General features: G+C 35.5%; 1 protein-coding gene across 3 annotated transcripts in view; it reads right to left on the reverse strand.

Annotated features, from left to right (window-relative positions):
• Window positions 1-24,703, reverse strand: part of CNTN5 (contactin 5) — a 670,764-nt gene that overhangs the window by 141,400 nt on the left and 504,661 nt on the right. For all 3 annotated transcript variants that reach the window (XM_040544184.1, XM_040544185.1, XM_040544186.1), the window contains 2 exons: window positions 19,997-20,099; window positions 1,026-1,207 (listed from right to left, as the gene is read on the reverse strand). In XM_040544184.1, the coding sequence (XP_040400118.1) occupies window positions 1,026-1,207; window positions 19,997-20,099 (285 nt within the window). The remainder of the gene's footprint in view (window positions 1-1,025; window positions 1,208-19,996; window positions 20,100-24,703) is intronic.

The following is a 24,703-nucleotide window of genomic DNA, read 5'->3' on the forward strand; positions in this document are numbered from 1 at the left end:
AATCAAGAAAATAAAAATAAAATTCATTAACTGGATAGACTTCATAACGATATCTATTAGCCTGAGGAACAGTCTCAACTGATGAAGTTTGAATAACACTGACTGCAATATTTGAAGACCAAATAGAACTCAGAGTCTGAAAGATTTGTTGCATGATCTCCTGCAATAGACCTCTCCTGCTAAGTACTTAAGGTTGTAGGATCCATGAACTGATAACTAGAAATAGGAGGGACTAAAGTGAAATCTTTGAGCTGCAATTACTCAATCAATAGGGCATGTTTTGCAGAGGCTTTTGTTTCTAGCCTCTACGGTGCATCAATGACATTATATAAAAATGAACTACTCTTACCAAATATTCTTAATTTTGGGTCTTTTTTTTTTTTTTTTTTCTTTTCAACATGATGTATGGTTGAATTTTTTGACACTCACTCAAAAAAAAAAACTTATTGGGAGACTACAGAAATTGTGCATCCCCAGACTGAGAGTTTTCATTTACAAAAAGAGAATTGCTTCTCCTACTCTGATTCCTGTATGATGAATTTGGCAAAACTCTGCACCCAGGCATGGCAAGTATGTATCATTAATAAAAGTGTGAGAAAAATACTAAGGTATTTCTAAAACTGATTTTCTGACATATGCAATATGGTTAACTTGGGTGAATATATATATATTTATATATTAATTTATATATTATATATTATGTATTATATCAGGAGAAAAATACAGACTTCTAAAATTACAAGAATACTCTTCACAAACAAACAAAGAAAAAAGCAACCCTAACCATCAGGAAACATGAAATGTTATTTAAGCCAGGTTTTGTGTGAGACAGCTTCATTCACATTTCAGACTCTAGTGCATTACTGAGGAACAAAAATATATATCTTAATTCAATACTGATTTTATTTCATATTGATTTCATAGATATTTTTAATTCTAGTGGACCTTAGCGTCCTTCATATATTATTAAAACCTTAAGTATGGACAAAGCATTGATGGATAATACCATGTGCAATTATACTTACTGTACACTTGAAGTTGCCCTCTGAAGACGTTCCTTCCACGTGAGTTTTCAGCTTTACATTCATACATCCCTGCATCCTCTAGCTGCACATTAGGTATTTCAAGCACAGCTTGGGACTTTCTCAGGCGGGCTTTACTTGGATTGTGACCATTAACTTTCCTCCAAGAGATTGTTGGAACAGGGCTGAAATATTTAGTAAAATTACTATTACTACCCTGTCACTACTGAGAACACAGATTCTGTTACCTCATAGTTTAAACAAGTTTAAACACTTAATAATCTAAGGAGCAATAAAATATAATCACAATTAAGGTTCATATAATGCTTGGTATAGCTTATTTTCTGCAGGGAATCTTTAATAAATGGGTTGTTACATAGAATATGTCTCTTTCACCCACAAGGGAGGCCAAGATTTTATCAAGATCAAGCAAATCACTTGAAATGCTCTCTCTAGAGCATCTTCAGTGCTGTATGCTTTACTCCTGAATATGTTCATTCCATAGGTAAAAGAAAATAACTTCAAACCCTGGATGAAATGAGAAATTTCCACCACTTCTGTTTTTTTTTTTTTTTTTTTTTTTCTTTCTTCTTTTTTTCTGCCATGAACCTCCAGTCCAGGAGATCAGTGACACATTCAATTAGATGGGAGATTTCAATAACATTGTACTTTGGCTAAAATAAAGTGACCAAAGTCTTGGGGACCTTTACTTTTGCAATATTCTTTAAGTTACAAAATTGTTTGGGCAATAAGTATGTACTCATGTCACTACCACTTCTGTCTGACCGCATTGCACACCTGTTCCCTGGAGTAGAAGTGTTTATCACTGTATCTTGCTATTCAACAGAGATCTAGGGGAAAGCTCAGATGTGTCATTTACATTCATACTGAGGGAAGAAATGGATTTCAGATTAGATATTGTTTATACTAATTCAACTTTATTTTTAGCCCAAGCACTCATCAGTCATTTTATGAGATTTTTATTCTATGGCTTTATACTGGTAGATTTCTCTAAATATGGCATTGGATACTCAGGAAGGAAAAAAAAAAAAAAAAGGAAAAAGAAAAAAGAAAAAAGAAATGTACTCGTTTGATTGTGAACTGAGAACTAGACTACTTCAGGTATTCTAAAAGAAGCTAGGAGGACATCGTAAAAGGAAAATCAACTGTTACATGCTGAATTTTTCTCATAAAAATATTTTTGATTTATTTTAATTGCTATCAAGTCTAAACTTAGATGTAAACACAGTTGGATTTGTGGAAGATGGGGATATGCAGTTCATAGCAGAGATTGAAATTTAAATTATCTATTCATTTCTACCATCATTTGCTGGATTCCACTGATGGAATTTTCTGTAGCTGTATGAAGCTGCAGCAAAACAGAACAGAACAAAACAACAACAACACCTGTCGCATTATTTAAGGGTGTCCTATTTGAGACACAACAAATACAGATATGGCAACTACTGATGTATAAGGCTCTAGCTATTATTCAGCCAGAAAAAAAATAGGTTGTCAGTAATTGAGGTTGGGCTTAAGCTTTCAGCCAAGCAGCTCCAAATTCAAGTGCTTTAAAGAGATTTGGAAAATTCATAGACTTGTAATTGGAGCTCAGAAGTTAGTATTTCCTGAATGTCACAAATCATTGAATCTCATTGAGCCTATAAGCACAAAATTTTTGTATTGACTAACAATGTCTGCAATGGTATCCACTGTTTATTGGGATATTTCAGAAACAGAGAATCATTGTTTTCCTTATCAGTTTGTTGATAACTTGATTATTTAACCTGACAAAAGATACTTTATTTCGAATGAGTGTGGATTCATGTCTGAGACTTAATCCCTAAAGTACCTTTCTATTCTTGTGAAATGGTCTCTTCCCCATAGAATAGATAATGTATGGAAATGAAGTTTTTATTGTTGTTGTTGTCATTTTGTTTTTTTCTTAGTAAAAGAAACAGTCTGATCTCTTTTTCTTCAGCACTAATCATTTATGTCTTTTTACAGATATGTATGGATCATATGAGCTCTCTTTTATTCTTGTTCCTATTCTATCACCATAGTTGCTTGGTAGCATGCGTTATTAATCTCAAAATACTTTCTTACAAGCTGGTTTCAAAATTTGGTGTCCTGTTTGGTTTGAGGACTCTTCTGTGTAGCACATTTGAGTATAAGCTATAAAGTTTGTTTTATACAACTTTTCAGAAGTTGTTTTATGGCGTTTTCAATTAGAACATTAAAAGAATTTTTTATTTTTATCTGACATAGGTACTTCGTACTTTTCCATTCTAAATACTAAGAATAAATAGGATATTTCTGTCTGTGGTACACTAATAAAACCAACTGTCTTTACCCTTACCACTTATAATATTCCTGTTACTTCCTTAGCAAGATATTTTGATTTGCTATACTTTGATAGTTATTTATATATGTTAGAAGTAGCACAAGAAACAACATTAGTTTATTTTTTTTCCCATTTATTAGCTATCATATTTTATCTCTAATTCCACACTTCACTTTGAAACTCTAATTTACACTCTTTCTTGAATGATTTTATGGAGATTTCATAACTCTGTTGTTTCGAGATCAGATTTAAGTGTAAATTACTTACATGATTGTTCTCTTTCTATATATAATTATGTCATGACTACTGGTTGCAAAACAGCAACTCTAGCCAGGTAAGTGTTTAACTAATCATTATTGATCACAACACCGGTCCACAGTAGAAATACATTTTGCTTGTACAGTGCAATACTTCTCAATTACTCAGTTTTATAAATGATATAAGTGGGCAGGTACACTCTGTTTGGCACCATAATGTTGCCATGTTTGTTGCCCATATTCACTTACTTGCTCTTTTGCCCTTCTTGCAATAAAATAAGTGACCAAACAAACAAACAAACAACAACAACAACAAAAAAACAACAAACATTTACTCTATTATCTTGGAAGGAAACTGGTTTAGCTGAATAGAACTGATAAATGTAATTTTCCATGTTGTATATTTCCACGAAACAATGAGGACGTTATAAACAATGACTGCTGGCTCATTTATCTACAAAGCGTTAACTTTGAAATTCATGTATTTAGAAAATTCCCTTTAAATTGTGTTTATTTCTATTTTCTGGAATTTGCTTTTCTGTATACTACAGAAAGTAAGTGTGTATAACATGCAAATACAGAGCAAATGATGTTCTCTGGGTCATTAAGAAATGTACTTAAAAAAAATAAATTTCTATTTTCTTCGTCAGTGTAAGATAGTAAGTGGAGTTTTTCAAAGAGATAAAATTACTTTAGCTGTGTAGATTTAACGATTTCAAATGAAAGTACTCCCAAACTGCAAATCACTATTCACAGACGACTTGTAGCTCTGTTTAATGAAGCTTCTTATTTTCCTTGCATAACTCACAAGTGAGGTATGAATTTTACGTCTGAAATAAAAATATATCTATACCTATTTCTCCTTTGTGACTCATGTGAGAGGGAAATGAAAGAATGAAATATACCTGAGTAAGGATGTGAAATAATAAAATTGTGACTGTTCTAGAAAACTCATAAAATCTAGCATAAAAGCTTACGTATACACATATTGTTCATCCTTAAAAAATAGAGTAACAGTAGAAGTAACTCTAACATTAATATGAGTTCAACATAATATGCATAATTGGTAAATCTTATAATTGTTATATCCCATTTTTATTTTGGACTAAGCAGATATTTTGGGGGAATATTACTTAGTTTTTTATTATAACAGTGCTCAAATTTAACTCCAATAAGTATCTTTATGCAAGTTTCAGTTGAGTTTAAAGAGAAGGTTCTCCTCACTTTTAGAAACAATCAGTTGAATAGTGTTGGTAAACCTTAGAATCACTGAGGAAAAAAAAAAAAAAAAAAGCAAACAAAAAACCTACCTAATTCAGAAGTGTCATCATTAAACCTCTCATTAATTTGAGCTGAAATAAAAGTTCAAAGAGGTCACTTTTAAATGTGATAGTCATTACATTATGGGTTTGTTCACTTTGAATTTGAAGAAAATATAAGGTATAGTTTTGCTTTTATATTTAGAAGAGATTATAAGAGTTAAATTTCAGCACTATGTATTTGAAGGAAAAATATATTAGCCTGAGATGAATACAGAGAAATTGTCTAAGCAGCCAGGGATTGGGTTAGGAAAGACAAAGCCCTGCTAGAATTAAATTTGGCCAGGGACATCAAGGCCAATAAGAAAAGCTTTTTCTATAGCTACCCCAGAGATGAAAGGAAAGACTAAGGAAACTGGGCCCTCTCCAGAAGGAAATGAGACCTGGTCACCTGGGATATGGAGCTGAGGTACCCAATGACTTTTTTTGCCTCAGTCTTCACTGACAAGAGCTGTAGCCTGGGAAAAGCCCGAGCCCCAGAAGGCAAAGACAGGGACTGGGAGAATGATGAACAACACAGTGCAGGAGAAGATCAGGTTCAAGACATGCTAAGGAACCTGAAAGTGCACAAGTCCGTGGGACCTGATGAGATACATCCACGGGTCCTGAGGGAAACAGCAGATGAAGTTGCTAAACCATTATCCATCATATTTGAGAAGTCATGGCAGTCCAGTGAAGTTTGCACTGACTGGAACAGGGAAAACAGCACACGTTTTTAAAAAGGGAAAAAAGGAAGATCCAGGGAACTACAGGCCAGTCAGTCTCACCTCTGTACCTGTCAAGATCATAGAGCAGATCCTTCTGGAAACTATTCTAAGGCACGTAGAAAATAAGGAGGTGATTGGTGACAGCCAACATGGCTTCACTAAGGGAAGGCAGATTGTGCCTGAGAAATCTAGTGGCCTTCTACAGTGGGGTTACAGCATCGGTGGATAGGGGAAGAGCAACTGACATCATCTACCTGGACTTGTGCAAAGCATTTGACACTGTCCTGCATGATGTCCTTTTTTTTTTTTTTTTCTAAATTGGAAAGACATGGATTTGATGGATGGACCACTTGGTGGGTAAGGAATTGGCTGGATGGTCTCATTCAAAGAGTTGCAGTCAACATCTCTGTGTCCTAAGTAGCGATCAGTGACAAGTGGTGTTCCTCAGGGGTTGGTATTGGGACTGGCACTATTTAACATCTTTGTTGGTGACATGGACATTGGGATCAAGTGCACCCTCAGCAAGTTTGTCGATGACACCAAGCTGTGTGTTGCAGTCAGCACGCTGTAGGGAAGGGATTCCATTCAGAGGAAACTTGACAGGCTTGAGAGGTGGGCCTGGGCAAACTTCATGAGGTTCAACAAGGCCAAGTGCAAGGTCCTGCATCTGGACTGGGGCAATCCCAGCATAAATACAGGTTGGGCAGAGAATGAATTGAGAGTAGCTCTGAGGAGCTACTCATTCCCTCTGACTTGGGGGTGTTGACAAGAAGCTCAGCTTGAGCCGGCAACGTGTACTTGCAGCCCAGAAAGCCAACTGTACCCTAGGCTGCACCAAAAGACGCATGTCAAGGGAGATGGTTCTCCCTCTCTACTCTGGTCTTTGGAGACCCCACCTGGAGTACAGTGTTCACAGAATCACAGAATCACAGAATTGTAGGGTCCAACCCCCCTGCCAAAGCAGGTTCCCTAGAGCAGGTTGCACAGGTAGGCATCCAGATGGGTCTTGAATATCTCCAGAGAAGGAGACAAAATGTTCAGGTACTGTGTCCCTCAGAGAGACTTCTGTTGGTAGTGAAGTGATAGGACAAGGAGTAATGGTTTTAAACTAAAAGAGGAGAGATTTAAGTTAGATATAAGGAAGAAATTATTTACTGTGAGGGTGGTGAGGCACAGGAACAGATTGCCCAGAGAACCTGTGGATACCCTGTTGCTGGCAGTGCTCAAGGTCAGGATGGATGAGGCTTTGAGCAACCTGGTCCAGTGGAAGGTGTGCTGGTCTATGGCAGGGGGGTTGGAATTAGATAATCTTTAAGGGTCTCTTCCAACCCAAACCGTTCTATGATTCTGTTATTTACAATAAATGCTATTGAATTTGTTGGTAGTTCTTCATAAGTTTATTTGGAAATAGAAATATTTTGAAAAACAGAAGCAATTTTATACAGTTGTTTTGCAATTTCATCCTAAATAATAATAATAAAAAAATGTATTTGGATCTATAAAGCATGTATTTCTTTTAGAAAAGGGTTGAGATGGAAATGAGAGTCATTTTTGAATTTTAAAATACCTTTTCTGTTAATCTGAGCTCCTACTTTTTCAGCTGTATATTAAATAAGACTGCATTGGTTAGTTTTTTCTATTTTTGGTTGGTACAAATTGATATGCTCTTTTGAAATATATTATTTTCTACTGTAATTTCTATTCCTTTCCACACTATTTATCTTTACCATACATCACTATTCTGAGTTGTGTCTTTGAACCCAAAGGTTCACATCACAGTATATCTTAAAGTCTGTGCATGCCTGTGCATATGAAATTAGAAAAGAACCCTTCGTCCTTATGCCCTCCAGCTTTGCAACTGTGTTAAATATCTTTTAATTATTACAGACTAATTATGTAGGATTAAAATGTTGAGGAGAATCATGAAATTCTCTCCATGAGACACTTTCCAGAAATAAACATCAACCATTCACATAATTTTACCTTTAGATCATTGTATATAAGCCTACTTTGGTCAGATGAGATGTAGGAGACTCATTATTCTATACAAGATGATAACTTTTGCTTTCATTTGATACTCCTGTATCTTTTATTAAATATATATACTCATGCATCATATCTCTTTGTATTTATGAAACACAGCAGCTGTGAGTATTGTTGACTTAAGAACAAAAATGGAAGAAAATGAATTTGGAGCCAGTGAGGAGAAAAAAGGTGAGGTTTGCAAGTCTGTTCTACACAATTCAATGATTTTGCTAAAAGGTCTAATGGTTTATATTAGGTCTGATACATGTGTCAGTGTTGTATATTAACACGGATTTACTTTCCCCCTATTCCAGACTTGGTCCTTACAGCACAGAACAAGGTCAGAATGCCTTTGCCTGACTGTATGTCCAGCTCCAAGTCATCTTCTTCACACTCTGAGTGCTAACATGGTAGAACATCTCTAACATCTATAACAGTCCTGTGTCTAGTGATTCATTATCCATAATGATTCTTTAACCATGATGAATTATACTCCAAAGGCTTTTCTCTACTGTTTTCTCAGTCTAAACTGATAGCTCAGACTTGATTCCTAACTGCTTGATAGCTCAAGTAAGATAAGATACTTGGCACTTCTGGTGATTCCAAAGAAGTTTCCAAGTTCTTAAATTCAAGTTGTTCATAAGAACAATAATAATCTGGTACAGATGTTACTCACAACAGGCTGAGTTGGTTTTGCAACTAGTGAGTTAAAGGGAAAAAGTTTTTCCGTAATATTTCATCTCTTTATTTAAAAGTTAGATAATGGTATTTACTCTTAATGAAATCACAACAGCAAAGATAGATAATGACAAATTTAATGGAAAAATGTTGAATGTCTCCTGCCATGCATTCAGGGTTGGTCACTTTGCAAAATTCCATGCTATATTTTATCATTAGCAAATAATGTGTTATATTGTAGAATGGATAAGGTATTGAGCTACTATACTTTTTAAATAAGGACAAAAGTAAGCTCAGTTTTTTTTCCTCAGCCATCCAGTGACTCTTTTTTTTTTTTTCCTAGTCTCCGTATCATTCCCCACCTCAGTTTGCTGGCTGGAGGCACTCTGAAGTGAACATTCTACTAAAAACTATTAAAGACAAAGCAACACTTAAAATGTCACAAGCCTGTGACCTGGGCACAGCTGTTGAAAAGAGAGTCTGAAGCAACTTGAAAAGCAAAAGACATATATGACATCTGCTGTGTGAGTATGGGAGATAACACACAAAAATTCCACAAATTTAAGTTAGATTACACAAATACTTTAAGGTAGAAATTTTGCCTAAAAAGGTAACACATTTTTGACAGGGGTTTATATGGATTCTCAGAGTCACAGTACCACAAAAGCACTGTTTTCTTAACCCATATAAATCTACTTCATAACAGATTTTCATGTTATTTTTCTCTTCTCCAAACTTTGGACAGGCAGAATTTCTGTAGCTTGCACATTAATATAGGATTTCTAAACTCATCTTTACAGGTATAGAAAGTGTGTGTGTAAAGATCATTTCCAGAGGACTGAAACATGAGTCTTGCCTTGCCTTTCATTGCCTTGCAGAAACAACAAGTCTACCACCAATTATGACACAAGGGAACATCACATGTATATCTAGAATCCAGGGTGTGTAAGATGGCTTTGAATCTGCTGATCAGCAATGGAGTGTGAAGATTGTGAACACAGTGAAGATAGATGATTTCTGAAAGTGCTGGGTTTAAGGTTTTGTACCACGTAATAATATATGCATTTATTTCTTTACGGGAAATCCTGAACAAGTAATGTCAATTGTAATTATGAGGAACTACTACTGATGATTGCAAGATTTTTCGTTTTCCTTCTGATCGTCTCAGTTTTGACACAGAGAGAAAGCCTGCATATGCACTTCTGGATAGTAAGTTCAGAATGCAAACGGAAGGAGGCAGATTTCTCTGTGTAGAAGTTACAAGTAAACATCTGCAAAAATTCTCCTCCATCTTTAAACCTAAATCAAAACCGTCTAAATTACCAAAGTTTTTAGTTACATTTACAAGTTTTCTTTGACAATGCTCAGAGAGAAAGATAGGGGACTGGTAATATTGCTTCTTCAGGATTTATGTCTTACTGATGGGGACTTGCAGTTTGCCAGGGCTGATTTTTTCAAATTTCCCTATGTCATACGATAAAAGCAATTAACTCTAAATTTCCAGATGTAAGTATGAAGCATTTAGTCAGACTGAGACAGAAAGAGACCTGGGAGTGCTACCTGAGATTTAACAAAGAATGTTTATTACATTACTATGAATGATTGCAATACTTGTAACAGCATTATAAAGTCTATGCAACAGCAAATCTACTCAAAGAAGGGTAGAAATCAATCTAGCTTGAAAAAATAGGAACAAAATCCAATCCTACTGTAGCACCTTATGACATAAATTCTTTTTCAGTATGAAGTAAAAATGAACTTTAAATTGATGAAAGTCTTAGATTTATTTGACATAAACAACATGTACTATGGAAGGAAACAAATACTGGATCTGTTTCTGTCTTAAATAAACAAACTGAGCTTGAAGATGCCATGTTCACATTCAAAACGGTTCCTTCCTCTCATCACAAATTTATCTCCAGAGGTAAGGACATCCCTATCTATAATACTGACAAATGATGTTCTACTGTGTATGTTAATTTCCCTCTTGGGATTGTTTTGCTATCAGAGAACTTGAAGCTTCTAGAACTTCACAGCTTCTAGATTTGGCATCTGATAGAATTAACAAAATCTACTTCCTAAAGTGAGAAGTGGTGTGAATAGGCATGAAGGAGCATGATTTGCTAAGCATGGGACTTAGAAACATATATTTCAATACCAGCTTTTCTCTCTATCCTGTAGCTTGATTGGCAAATCATTTTATTTTAATACTTTGTGCCACAATTTCCATGTTTTAAAAAAAGGAAACTGACATTTTTACAGCTCTGTGACCTGTAGATGAAAAATAAGATACCATTTTAAGAATTGTTTTTGAGGGTGATGGCAAATTGCTGCCTGCGGAGTTCTACATTATGATTTGCTTAATATTTCACAGTGCTTAGATTCTTAGATTTTGTTCCCCTGGTATTTCTCCTATTTGTAGGAAAAACACTGAATATTTGAATCCTTAGTTCCAGCAAGGCATCTGATCTATAACATCTAGAACGATTTGTTCCATTAAATGTAAACCAGGGATCTTGGCATGTCATTAAATTGTGAGTACCATAATACATTTAAAAGACAAGCCAAAATTAGCTTTCAATTCACTTGCAAATTGTATATTAAAAACTTGTTAGTATTCCTCAGTCCTCCATCCTTCACTTATCAGTGCAGGGATTCATCGTGCACTTTCACACTTTGTTTTGCCAGCAGTTCCTGTGTAGAGGATAACAATATATGCAGTATTATCACAGGAGTCAGTGGAAATGAGACCTGTTAATGTGCACCAAATGTTCTGAATGTAGACTCAGGTAACCTGTAATATCAAAGTATCTCTGTGTCACCATTGTTGTAGGAAGAGACAAGGACTGTTTCATGTTCATGGAAAAATACAAGGAGGCTTAATCTTCTGAAAGACAATGTCCAAAGACAAGCAGCTCCTGTGGGTGAAAGGCCATTCCACTTTGGAGAACATTTCTGAGCTATGTCTCTGTCTGCCAGCACACCATAAAGATCTGATGGAATACTGCAAACAAATGGCCATCAGAATTGTCATATTTGGCTCTAAAAACGGTGAAGCTTGCTTTGTATCACAAATACTAGTATCATTGTATAACCATGTTACATTCCCATGTTTTTCCTCTATAAACAGATCATCCTGGAAGTTATGTTGAAACATGTGGAAGACAGGAAGGTGATTAAAGACAGACAACATGGCTTCACCAAGGGCAAATCATGCCTGACTAATGTAGTGACCTTCTAAGAAGGAGTAACTGCATCAGTGGACAAGGGAAGAGCTACTGATATCATTCTATCTGGACATCTGTAAGGCCTTTGATACAGTCCTCAACATTCTTGCCTCTAAGTTGTAGAGATATAGCTTGATGGAAAGAATTGGCTGGATGATAAAACCCAAAGGTTCTAGTCAATGGCTCCATGTCCAAGCAGAAACTAGTGATTTGTGGTGTACCTCAAGTGTCTTTGCTGGGACCAGTACTATTTAGTATCTTCATTACTGACATAGACAGTGGGATTGAGTGAACCTTCAGAAAGTTGCAGATGACAGCGGGCTGAGTGGTGTTAATATGAGTTAATATTTTAGAGGGAAATAAGAGTTATATGTTAGAGGGAAGGGATACCAGATGGACTTAGACAGCCTTGAGAGGTGGGCCCATATGAACATTATGAAGCTCAACAATGCCAACTACATGGTCCTGCATGTGGACTGGGGGCAATTCCCAATATCGGTAGAGTCTGAGTGATTAATGGATTAAGAACAGCCCTGCAGAGGATGATTTGGGGATACTGGTAGATTAAAAGTCACATATGAGTTGGCAATGTGTGCTTTCAGCTGAGAAAGCTGATCATATACTGGGCTACCTAAAAAGGCACATGGCCAGAAAGTCAAGATGAGAATTCTCCCCCTCTACTCTGCTCTTGTGGGACCCCACCTGGTGTACTGTATCTAGTTCTGGGTCTGTCAATACAAGAAAGACATGGATCTGTTAGAGTGCATCCAGAGGAGGGACACAAAAAGTCATTGAAGGACTGGAACACCTCTCTCGTGAAGAAGGCTGAAAGAGTTGGGATTGTTCAGCCTGAAGAAAAGAGTTATGGTAGAGTTAAGGTAGACCTTATTTTGCCTAAAGAGGGCTCAAAAGAAGGATGGAGACTTTACAAAGGCCTTTAGTGGTAGGACAAGGGGCAGTGGTTTTCAACTGAAGGAGGATAGATTTAGACTGGATATAAGAAAAAATTTTGAAGATGAGGATAGTAATAAGCTTGAACAGATTGCTCAGAGAAGTTGTTTATGCCCTGTTGCAGGAAGTGTTTAAGGCCAGGTTGGATTGGACTTTGAGCAACCTCATCTATTGAAAGATGTCCCTACCTATGGCAGGGGTGGGTGGAGAAGATGATCTTTAAGGGTTTCTTCCAACCCAAACCATTTCATGATTCTATGATTCTATGAATATTCAGCTGCTGTTTTTCACCTTGACCTTTCACTCATCTCAATGATCCTGGGATGCAGCCTAGTACAGTTAGCAGAGATTAACTTCAAGTTTGCTTTAAACTGTGATTAGTGCGTTAGGTTTGTAATTCCTTAGCATAATACCAGGGCTGGAATGGAAGGTGTCATAGTAAGGAGATTTATGTCAGCAAATAATTTGGTCATAAGAATAGAAATTCTCACAGGACCTTTTGTTATACTGGATTGGTGTGAAGAGGTCAGGCTACAGGCTGCTTTCTTCTGCTTCTCTTGACATTTTAAATGCGGAGATGCTTCCTGCTGAGTATGAACCCACAAAGAACACTGTTATCTACAGATAACACATGAATACCAGTTCTGCAACATTCTGGATGAATACAAACAAGGTCATATTGGATTTGTCAAGATCAGACAACAGAAGGATGCAAGTCAGGGAGAAAGATATAAAAGGCCTGGAACACAGTTTTAACTGGTGGACTGAAAGGAAAAGGAATATTTTACAAATATGAATAGCAGAGAGGGTTAAATTTTGTCCTTTGCAATTAAGAAACAACATGTGGCAATACTGCAAGATTCTGTTCACCTATGTTGGAAGACCAGATGAACATGTTAGCCAGAGTACTCTGCAGCCTGGATCTGTGACTCACTACTGTCAGATTATTTTCTGTTCTAATTTTGTGTTCCTGCAAGAAATCATATATATAGTTAAATTTCAAAGAAAAAATGAAAAAAAAAAATAAAAAATAAAAAAAGAAAGAAAAGAAAGGAAAGGAACCAAACACTATAAAACCTTTGACCAAAGATGTACTTCTTGAGTGCCTTTCTTCTTTTCTGAAATTTCTCTCATCCTCATAACACCTTTTGCTAACCAGATCTCACAGAACCATCCTTTTAACATGTGGACTTGCAAAGTCTATCTTTTTACACCTACAAAAAGATATGCAATAGTTAGCCTTCCTTATAGCCATTATTCTATGTCATTTTCTTAATCAGTGACTCAAGCAGAAATAACTTAACTTCTGCAGATACTTCATGCAAATGTTTCATGGTTCCAGTCAAATCCACTCCAGCAGATCATATAGATTTTATATCATCACTCTGATCTTTGCTTAGATATTGCATTCACCTATTCAAACACATTTTGCATTTATGTCTGCATATTGTAAAATCTTCAGTAAGCTTTCTGTACATACTGTATAATGAAAATACTGATAATGACATAAATAATACAATTTTAATTAAAGCATGAAGAACTATTAGAAAAATCAGTTAAAAAGTCAAATCTAGGTGATAAAATTCAACATTCAATGGATTTAAAACTGTGGGATATTTGCAAACCAGAATTTATTCCAAAAGTGAATTATTTCAGGAGAACACTTTACAATATTTCCTGGATTATAATTCACAAAATTTCATTCAGTTTTGTGCCTTAAACATATGTAATTTTACCTCATTTTTGTTTTATCTCTTTTAAAAAGCAAAATTTTAAAATGGACTATCAGCTGAGTTCTTGCAGGCCATATTACAGATGAATGTTTATGACTGAGCTATAAAGCTCTTCAAAATAGAGTTTACAATAGAGTTTACAATTAAAGCAACATTGCCTATAACAGCATGAACAATGTTTCTATCATAACAACCTCATCATAACAAATGTAATAAAAAGAAGTCAATATCTCTACTTTATTCTTATCTTTAAGATTATTTTTCAATAAGGACATGGTCTATACATTAGTAAAGTGAACTAAGATAACATTTATAAAGAATATTGACATACTGTGTAGATGTTACTATTGTACAGAAATAGCACAAGCATGAAACACTCTCAAAAATACAGAAAAACAAGTGTATGGGATGTAAGAAAAAATGATATCAAGAATGGTTCTCTATTGATTCTTTTGATTAAAATCTCTGTCCGCTGGTCTACATGGTTAAAAAATGGCCATAGTGGAAAAAGGATACATAAATATTTTTTTTCTTTCTTTTGTTACAAACAATCCTTTTGGCTGTCTGTGTGGCCCAGGAAGCCTATTTGAAATGCGAAGATTGAAAACATTGAAAACCTGTAAGTACAGGTATAGCCCATGTCCTCTAATTTGTTCTAATAAGAAATAAAGTATGAATACTCATTCAAAATTGGATTTTGGCACTATCATAATACAAAATGTATTTTATTTCCTGGCTGAAGCCAGAAAACCAATGATGTGTGAGGTTTGTATGGAGAACAAAATAGAATGTTTGTCTGTTATGTTGCATGGCCAAATCACAATGAGGAAAAGGTTGAGGAGTGAGGTATATATAAGGTGAGTGCATGGGACACAATTTGACATTAGAAATATCTGTGTGAAAAAAGTGTGTTTAGATGTAAAGTTTAGAAATTCAGTTTATTTGAAACTGAAAACAGAATACAATCCAAATACAATCTAAAAAAATAAAAAGGAAAAAGAGCAATATATGTGACACTTTTTTTATTTTTTTTTCCCTTGAGCTGCTTTCCTTTGAGGGCAAGGCTTTTTGATTGTTGAACAGGGGCATAGCATTCAGCTCTTCATGCTAGCTTGGACTATATCATTGTCTGAGCTGTGAAAACCTCTTAATTCTGTGATTTTTCAATTTATTTTATTTTTGTTTTAATAAACACTTTATTTTTAAAAAACACCATCAACTCTCTATTTTAAGTCCAATGTCAAAATAATAACATTAAAAGTACTTCTGAGATAAATATACTCCAAAGCCAGGAACTGTTAAACTGAAGAATGCTTTGACTGTGGTCACTGCAAGCATGTCATCACTGAACATGTCATGTGGTGAGGACAGATTTTAAAGTCCTTTTACCTTTCAGCATTATGACTTTCACATCTTTCTAATGGGAAGAAAAATGATGTCATCAGAATTCTTCCTTTTGAGGAAAGAGGAAATGAGAAATGAAAGAATTAACTGGTTCCCTCTGAATGTTCTTGGAGGCAAATTTTGTAATACTTGAGAAAAAGTGCAAATGGCAGCCTGCTGCGACAGAAACCAGAGAAATTGTGTTTCTGGAGCAGGAATACTATGATTTGTGCAAGAGTGTTAGTGAGGAAAATCATGGTCTTTACCACAACCTACACAAAGGATAAGGCCATGATTTGTCTTTCTGATTTACATAATAAGCTTAAGTTAGCATTGGAATGATGGATTTGTTAGAGAACCGGCAGTATCTGGACTACAAATGAGAATCTTATTAACAATAAGCTCATTATATATTTTCTTCATCAAAAATTTTCTTGTCTTTTTAAATAACAAGATATAGTCAGTGAAAATCGGGTGACTCAATAGCAAATATTAGCATACCACAGGTTATGAAAAAAAAACAGTTATGAAAAAAAAAGTAGTTTTGAATTCTTCCATTCAGTAAGATTTAAAGTAGATCTTTTCTATTATTATTATTATTATTTTAATTTAATCTAACAATACTTAATCTAAATCTTGATCAGGATTTAGCAGTTATGTAAATTAAAAATATGTTGTTGTGTCCTTACAAAAAGTTCAAAAAATAGATGTTAAGACTTTGTTATTGCAAGAGGGTTTTTTATTTTATTTTTATTAAAAAAAAAAAAATCCTCTGCCTTGTTAGGAAAGAAATGAAAATTCAGGTGTTCCTAATTAAAATAACGTAATTGAATCTGTGTGCTACAGATATATATGAAACGTAGACATAATCAAAACACAAGTTTTCTGTGGATATGAGTAATTCTATATATAAGAACAACCTTTCAACAAAAGTGGGATGGCACAAAAACCCAGCACAAAACACTAAATATCACTAAACTGCAAAATGCACACTCATATATAACAGTAAATTTTATTTTGGACTTTTCTGTCTGTTATGTCTTTTCTTATACCTCAACAGTAAATCGTGAATAAATGCAGTGATTTCTTAGCCAATGAGTGATGCTGTATTAGGCAGTATTACCTGTATATAATGTAAATAACATGATTTTGAGATATTTCACTTCTGTATTACTTTGAATTCTTTAGAAATAACAAATATATTTATAAGTGGTATTTGTAACATAATATTTTTACTTGTAATTATAACATATTGCTTGAGTTAGAATAAAATCCTTTTCAGACAATTTCTGTCTGTCAAGAAATTAAGTTGGTTTGGAGACAAAAGCTGCGCAGCTCCAGTTTATTTAATTTCTACAGCCATGGTGACTAGCAATTCTAAATAAACACTATTAATAAATTATTAATCTGTAACCAAAGACTAGGCTTTCTCTGGAATATCTCTGAAATGCCTGGTTCAAGAAATCTTTCTAGAATGGCTGTCATTGTCACAATTACATAGGTAGAAGATAACAGTGCTTGAGAGCAGCTAAATTAAAGCATGAGAAAAACAGCAGCATATTGATTTTGAGACTGCAATAACTATAATTTTAATTACAATAAGAATTCAAAACTCCAAATTTCAGAAAGATAAATAAAAACTAAATTAGCTGCTGATTCAATTTGGTAATGAATACCCCTGGCTCAAGAACCAGAAAATATCTGTACAAGCTATCGGGAATAACAGATGCAGATGGAAGTGAAAGCAATAAAAATGAGCAAGGAATCTGATGCATTTCCACCTTCCACCTCAGCCTCCAGGTTTCAAATGAGGCCTGAAATGCCATTCATGTAATTATGACCATATCAGGTTGAAAGCAATTTCAATTCAGCTGGCTTGATTAATGGCTGCAAAAAGAAGATAAGGAGTATGTATGGTAAAAGTAGTTGCTTGTAATAGCAGCAAATGAGGTCAACTTATTGGATAACCTAAAATTCTCTTATGGATCAGGTGGTTTTGTTTTGTTTTGTTTTGTTGTTAAAGGTTAGCTCCAAATATGAACCTAGAAATATGCTGATTGAAGATTTTCCTGTCAACTGTCACCTTTATTTTGTGGCAGTTTGAATAGTGACTGACTCTTTGAGAGAGTTTACTAAATCTTGAGGTGCTGGTGATGGAAAATATTAATAGCTGCTTTTCTTGTCTGTCAGCAGTCATTGTGAAGGACAACAGTTGGCTTTCCTCCTCTTTGTTGGAAAGTGACAGTTGAGGAGGAATCTGCCTGCAACTGTACTTCCAACAAGAGGGGGAAAAAAACAACATGTTGGTTACTGCTCCAGCCATAGCCAGGAGTCTCAAAGGGCCTTGTTGCCAATACTGACCTGGCAGAAAACTAGTTAGCATTGCTGACAGGAGAGAGTCTGGAGCCACCTGCCTCTACAGAGCAGCTGTCTTCCTCACTTATTTTAGCATCTCAGCTAATCTCTCCTTTTATTGGTTTCAAATACCTCTTTGCTTCTCTTAAAACATAAGACCCTACACAAGTTCTCCCCTTGTATTTGCTTTCTCAACTACTGCTAACATTTATGTAGAGCATGAATTTGCAAAAAAACACTACTGTCACTGCCCGATGGCCCCCTGCATGTAGGCTACGGTCTCCTACATTTTGTTTGGACTGATTGAGCTATAGCCTGTGTCTCCTTCAGTGTCACTGGGTCTAAATAGATATAATTTTTTATTTTTTATTTTTTAAAGAATTCTCTGTAATTGTTTATGAATACTTTCTGCTGACCTGGTCATTGAGATTACCTGGATGTTGGTCACATAATTTTGGTTTGTCAGGAGAAACAGGCAAGAAGGGAAGCAAGTTAAAGATAAAACTCATCCAGGTAGTAAATAGGAACTATTAAGGGAAAAACCTGAACCAAAAAGGAAAAAAAATAAAATAAAAAAAGAAAGAAAAGAAAAAAAAGAAAGAACAGTGACTATAAATACATATATATATTTTTTTTTCTTCTCCACTCTCAAGTCGTGAAGACAGGCTTTGACAGGTTGGTCTGGAAAATCAGACTTTCTGAGCAAGGTGGAGTGGTGATCCCCAGGAAAATGGTGTATTGCTTTAAAATTCCTTTCTTCTGAAGCTTTGTTCCTACTTGGGTAAGTAAGAAAGAAGACTTGAAGGATACAGTACCCATGCCATGGGGCAGTATCCCATGCCCTAGAATAACCGAGTTGTGAAATTTCACTACTAATTTTACAAAGCGAAAACTTCCCACTGTTTCTTAATCCAAGCCAGCCTGTGAGGAACCTGTATGTGCCCTAATAAGCTAAGAACTAGAAAACCAAGCAGGATAAATGATACTGAGCAGCATGACTAGGGGGAAAAATGAACAAAAGGAACACCATTATAAAAAGAAATAGAAAGGAATTCAATACAGTGAGATTTCTTTCAACGTAAACACATCACAGAATTTTATGATATATATACTTTTAAAAATATACTTTTTGTATTTGTTTATATATCTGTAATGAAATGTCAATGATGGAACACCTTTTTTAAGCTACATACATATAAAGAGGCAAAAACGAACTCTCTGAATCAACAGAATTACTATTTATTTCTGACTGTACACTACCCTTGCCACACTTACTCTTTACAACGATAATAATACTAACTTCCACAAAAAAATCAAGATGTTATCAGTTCCATTTTATATTCTGTGATCTGAATAGTATACGGGGATCATTTCACTCCTTAGTTAATTTGTATGAAACAGCAAAGAAGTATTTCTAAAACCTTTCTGTCCCTAAACCCATTCATCAATAAACATATAAAAAAACCACTTGACATGAATATGAAACACCTGTTCTCTAGTAGTGCTATTAGGTCAGGTGGAAATTAGAGAAATGCCAGTTCCACAGAGTGTGCTAGAACATATTTAGACCTTTGTGCTCTTATCTTCATAGTATATCTTCAAAAATAATGCAGTTGGGAAAAAAAAAAAAAAAAAAAAGGTGCTCATCCCATTTATTCTCCAACTATGATATTTTGGCAGACAAAAATGGAATTTACTGATTAAAAATTATCACAGTTAATAAATAGGTGAATGTGATAAAATTTTCAATGTAAAAACTTTTTTTGTTTGTGAGAACACTACTTTTCATTTTGACAGTCTTTTAACTTAACTGAATTGCTGTTCACATAAATGGTTGGGCAGGGAATTCTTAAGTGGCTACTTAGTCAATTGGTTACTTTGAGTGTACAGTAAGGGCTGTCTGTGAAAACGAAATCCAGCAAAATAATGAAGCCACAAATTAGGCATGTCACATCTTAAACAATGATGTCTAATTATAAAAGAATCTGGACTTACTTGCCAAGCGCAAAACACTCCATCTTAACGGTAGTTCCCTTTGCTGCTGTAACTGTGTAAGGAAAATGGACTTCAATTTTTGGTTCATATTCCCCCATCACACCTGGAAAATAAGGAATGTTTAAAATATGAAATATCACCACTTTTCCATATATGAGATTATCACAGAACTGTGGATTGCTTTTTAAACCTGCCCAGCAGTAAACCTAGTAATTGATGGAGATAGCCTCAGTTCACCTGATTTGCTCTACTCAGATCTAGTACATATTTTAAAATGCTCTTCAGGACTACCAGCAGCACTACAGCAAGTTTAAGAAAAAAAAATATTTCTCAAGCACAGGTTCATATTTACATTTTGAAAGATTTAAGAAGGATGAGAATTTTCCTAGACCAAAGATTTATTTATCAGTGCAGTGACAATTATAACAAAGAAATATACATATAATATGTTCTGTTCAACTGAGGACCTTCCAAGATCAGCAAGAAAAACTCAGCAAAGTAAAAGCATTCATGTGCGCAGACGCAAATACAGATATGTAGAAACACATAAAGTTCAATTATTTAGTCACTTAATTTTCAACGGTCCTTTTAATATGGAAAATGATTAATTTAATCAAGACAACATGTTTGGTACACAATGAGAAAAACATTCAGGGATGTGGAAAATATAAACATTGCCATCAACAGAGTTATGAAGAATTTGCTGTGGAGTGATTGACAGTTTGGAGAACTGCAAGAGTTTAGAAAATTAGAAATGAGCAGGGGAAGGAGACAGGTTATGTAAGGTGAGATGAGAAGGTTTTTATTTGATGTGTCTTAGAGAGAAGAAATATCATGGTGTGAATGGAAGGAAAAGAATATATGATGCCAACAACTCTGTTCTGTCAGACAGGATGGGCTGCTGGGGTAAGCGATACTCAGCAGCTACATTAAAGAAAGCGTGTATTATTCAGATTTTTGGATGAGGAAAAATGGATAGAATCTGAGCTGTGGATACACTGGCAACAAGACAAATCTAGTCTAAATCTATAAAAATCAGTCAAGATTCTCCAAATAATTCCAGAGCCAGCGACTAAGACTTAAAGAGAAAAAGAAAGGAGAAGAGATATCTTTTGCAAGAGAAAATAAAGAAGCATAAGCAGGAACATGGAAGTAAGGGAATATAAGATTTACAGCTGAGAGAACACCAGCATGCAGAGACAGAAAGAAAATCAACCTACAAACTGTGAGAATAAAAAAACATATATGTAAAATGCTGAATGGTAAACAGCTTTGCCTTCTTTTCATAGAAAAAATAAAATGTTTATTTCGGGGTGAGAATGCATATACATCTAAACATGTATGTCTTTAGGGGCTAAAGCTTAGTTAGAAGACCTAAATGTGTCAAATCAAAAGAACGTTATTCAGTGAATAACGTGTCTGTAAGTAACAGTAGATTTCTTTAAAAAAAAATCATAACTATGCAAGTATTACATATAATTGCAACGTATTTTTCCTCAAAATCATGGCCAAATCAATGTTTTGACATTGTTTCATGAACTCCTTGAGAAATACTGACTGAAATACTGACCCTTGAATGAAAAGGCACATTCTGAAACAGTTCTGTCATTTGAGCTTAAAAGGTTTTGCTTTTTTCTTTTGTAGAAAAAAATAAAAATAATAATCTTTGTGTTCTGGGTATTCAAATAGAGTCAGGACATCACCCGAATTTAGTCAATTAACATTTTCCCTAGCCTAAACTGAAGTCATTCCTAGCCTAATCTGTCATAAAAGAATGTCCCCACTGGCTCATACTGTGTTGATAAATTTCATAATTTAATTATGCTCCTTGTGACTTCTTTTACTGTTTCCTGACTTTGTGTGTATGAGTACACTTATGAATACCAGTTTCTGATTCATCTGAGTCATTCGTGAATTTATAAGACATTTGTCATATTCCCTGTTAGTTGTGTCTTTTACAGACTGAAAAATCCTAGATTATTAATCCTTCCTCACATAGAAACTTTGGTAAACTTGAGATCATTCCTAGTGACCGTGTTATGCCGTTTCAAATTACCTGCCACTTTGAGATGGGAGGTGAAAACAACATGCCAATATGGAAACTGTGGATCTTTATATCACAGATTTTTCTTGTTTTGTTTGTTGTATTAAAACAAGTCCAGAGGAGGGCCACGAAGATGATTAGGGAGCTGGAGCACCTCTCCCATAAAGACAAGCTGAGGGAATTGGGGTTGTTCAGCCTGGAGAAGAGAAGGCTTTGGGGAGACCTTACAGTGGACTTCCAGTATCTAAAAGGGGACTACAAGAAAGCAGGAGAGGGACTCTGTCAGGGATTGTAGAGATCGGACAAAGACTAATGGTTTTAAAGTAAAAGAGGGTAGATTTAAATTAGATAAAGAAAGAAATTCTTTACTGTGGGGGTGATGAGGCCCTGTCACAGATTGCCCAGAGAAGCTGTGGATGCCCCATCCCTTGGAAGCATTCAAGGCCAGGTTGAATGGGGCTTTGGGCAACCTGGTCTAGTGGGAGGTGTCCCTGCCCATGGCAGGGGGCTTATAATTAGGTGACTTTTAAGGTCTTTTCCAACACAAACCATTAGCTGATTCTCCTATTCACTGATTCATACTGTCCCTGACTCTTCAGAAATGTTGTACAGAAACTGAGGTTGTATACTAATCTCCCTCTTTAAAAGCCATGTTCATGGTATATGGATATATGGTAAGATTACTGTATGGTTATGGGATACACAGGATCATACCTACTGGTATTATTTAACATCTTTGTTGGTGACATGAACAGTTGTATTGTGTGCACCCTCAGCACATTTGTCAATGACACCAAGCTGAGCAGCATGGTCACATGCTGGAGGGAAGAGGTGCCGTCCAGAGGAACCCAGATAGGCTTGAGTGGTGGGCTCATGACAGCTTCATGAGGTTCAACAAGGCCAAGTGCAAGGTCCTGCACCTGGGTCAGTGGAATCCCAAGCACAAACACAGCCTGGGTGATGAGTGGATTGACAGAAGACCTGAGGAGAAGGACATGGGGGAGGAGAAGGACTGTTGGTGGATGAGAAGCTCAACAAGAGCTGGCAATGTACACTTGCAACACAATAAGCCAACCGTATCCTGGGCTGCTTCAAAAGAAGCACGGCTAGCATGTCAAGGAGCATCTCCATTCTTATGAGATTCCACATTGAGTACTGCATTGAGTTCCGGGGCCCTCAATATAAGAAAGACACTGATCTGTTTGAGTGGGTCCAGAGGGGGCCACAAACATGATCAGAGGGCTGGAGCACCTCTGTTATGAAGAAAAGCTGAGAAACTTGGGTTCATTTAGCCTAAAAAAAAAAGAAGGCTCTGGGGAAACAGAAACTTTCCATTACTTAAAGGGAGCCTACAGGAAAGGTGTGGAGAGACTCTTTGTCAGGGAGTGTAGTCATTGGTCAAGAGGAAACAGTTTTAAACTAAAAGAGGGTTGGTTTAGGTTGGGTATAAGGAAGGAATTCTTCACTCAGGGAGTGGTGAGGCAGTGGAACAGGTCGCCTAGGGAAGCAGTGGATGCACCATCCCTGGAATTGTTCAAGGCCAGATTGGCTGGGGCTTTGAGCAACCTGGTCTAGTGGGAGGTGTTCCTGTCTATGGCAGGGGGGTTGGAAGTACATGATCTTTAAACTCTCTTCCAACTCAAACCGTTCTATGATTCTATGATTCTACTAATTGCACTTTTAATGTATTTTCTGTCAAAACATTTCCTATAAAATTCAGGCTCCCTTACTCCTTGGATATTTCTAAAGTCCTATTTAAAAAAAATACATTTTATTTCATAGAATCATAGAGTTTCTACCTGTTCATCCTCTAAATCTGATGCTAAGCAAAGGAAAATGGTATATCCTGGTTTCTTTAAAACTACTGTATGTGTTTAGTCATGGTGATTTATTATTATTTGTCTATATTTCATGTAAAATTTCCTCTGTTGAAATTTCAGTTATGGGAACCTCAAGTTCTCTTGTAAACACTGCTGAAAATAATTCATTTAGCTCAAATAATATAGCATTATACTCTTTTTAAGGAGTATCCTCAGTTCCCTTTAAGCCTCTGCCACTCTGCCAACTGTTAACTGTACAGACTCACTCAGATGTTTTCTGCTTTGATGATTTTTTTTAAACTGCTTTAGTGTAAGACTGTTCCTAAAAATAATTTTGTTAAATTGTCACATGCTATTAAATATTTGCCTTTTTTATTCCTGAAAAATGCATCTTAAAATAGAATTAAATTATTCATGCCCTTAAAATAGTACAGTACTTATGAACACATCTAAAGGACAGTATTATGTTTCAGTTCTTATGTTTTTAACTTAACTCCCTTTAGTAGGTACAATCTATACAACTATTGAATGCTCTTTGCAAGTCATGTCATCATTTCATATTCCTAATGAAATGATCTGCTAATATTTTGTACTACATGCTGTTCTTCTGGGTTATTGTTACATTAGCAAGCAACATGCCTGCAGCAACTGGCAAAAGAATGCAGAAAAATTACAAAGTGATTGCTTGGTGTCCCCATGTTATCAATGCTCCTTGCGAAAATTAGGAAACAAAAGTCTATTATTGCAAACGGATATTTTTCATCCTTATAACTTATGATCTTTGAGACCAAGGAGGCCATTACATTTGCATAGACTTTAAGGAAATAATCAAGGCCTTACCTT

Source organism: Cygnus olor, chromosome 1 (assembly GCF_009769625.2).
Source record: "Cygnus olor isolate bCygOlo1 chromosome 1, bCygOlo1.pri.v2, whole genome shotgun sequence".
NCBI lineage: Eukaryota > Metazoa > Chordata > Aves > Anseriformes > Anatidae > Cygnus > Cygnus olor.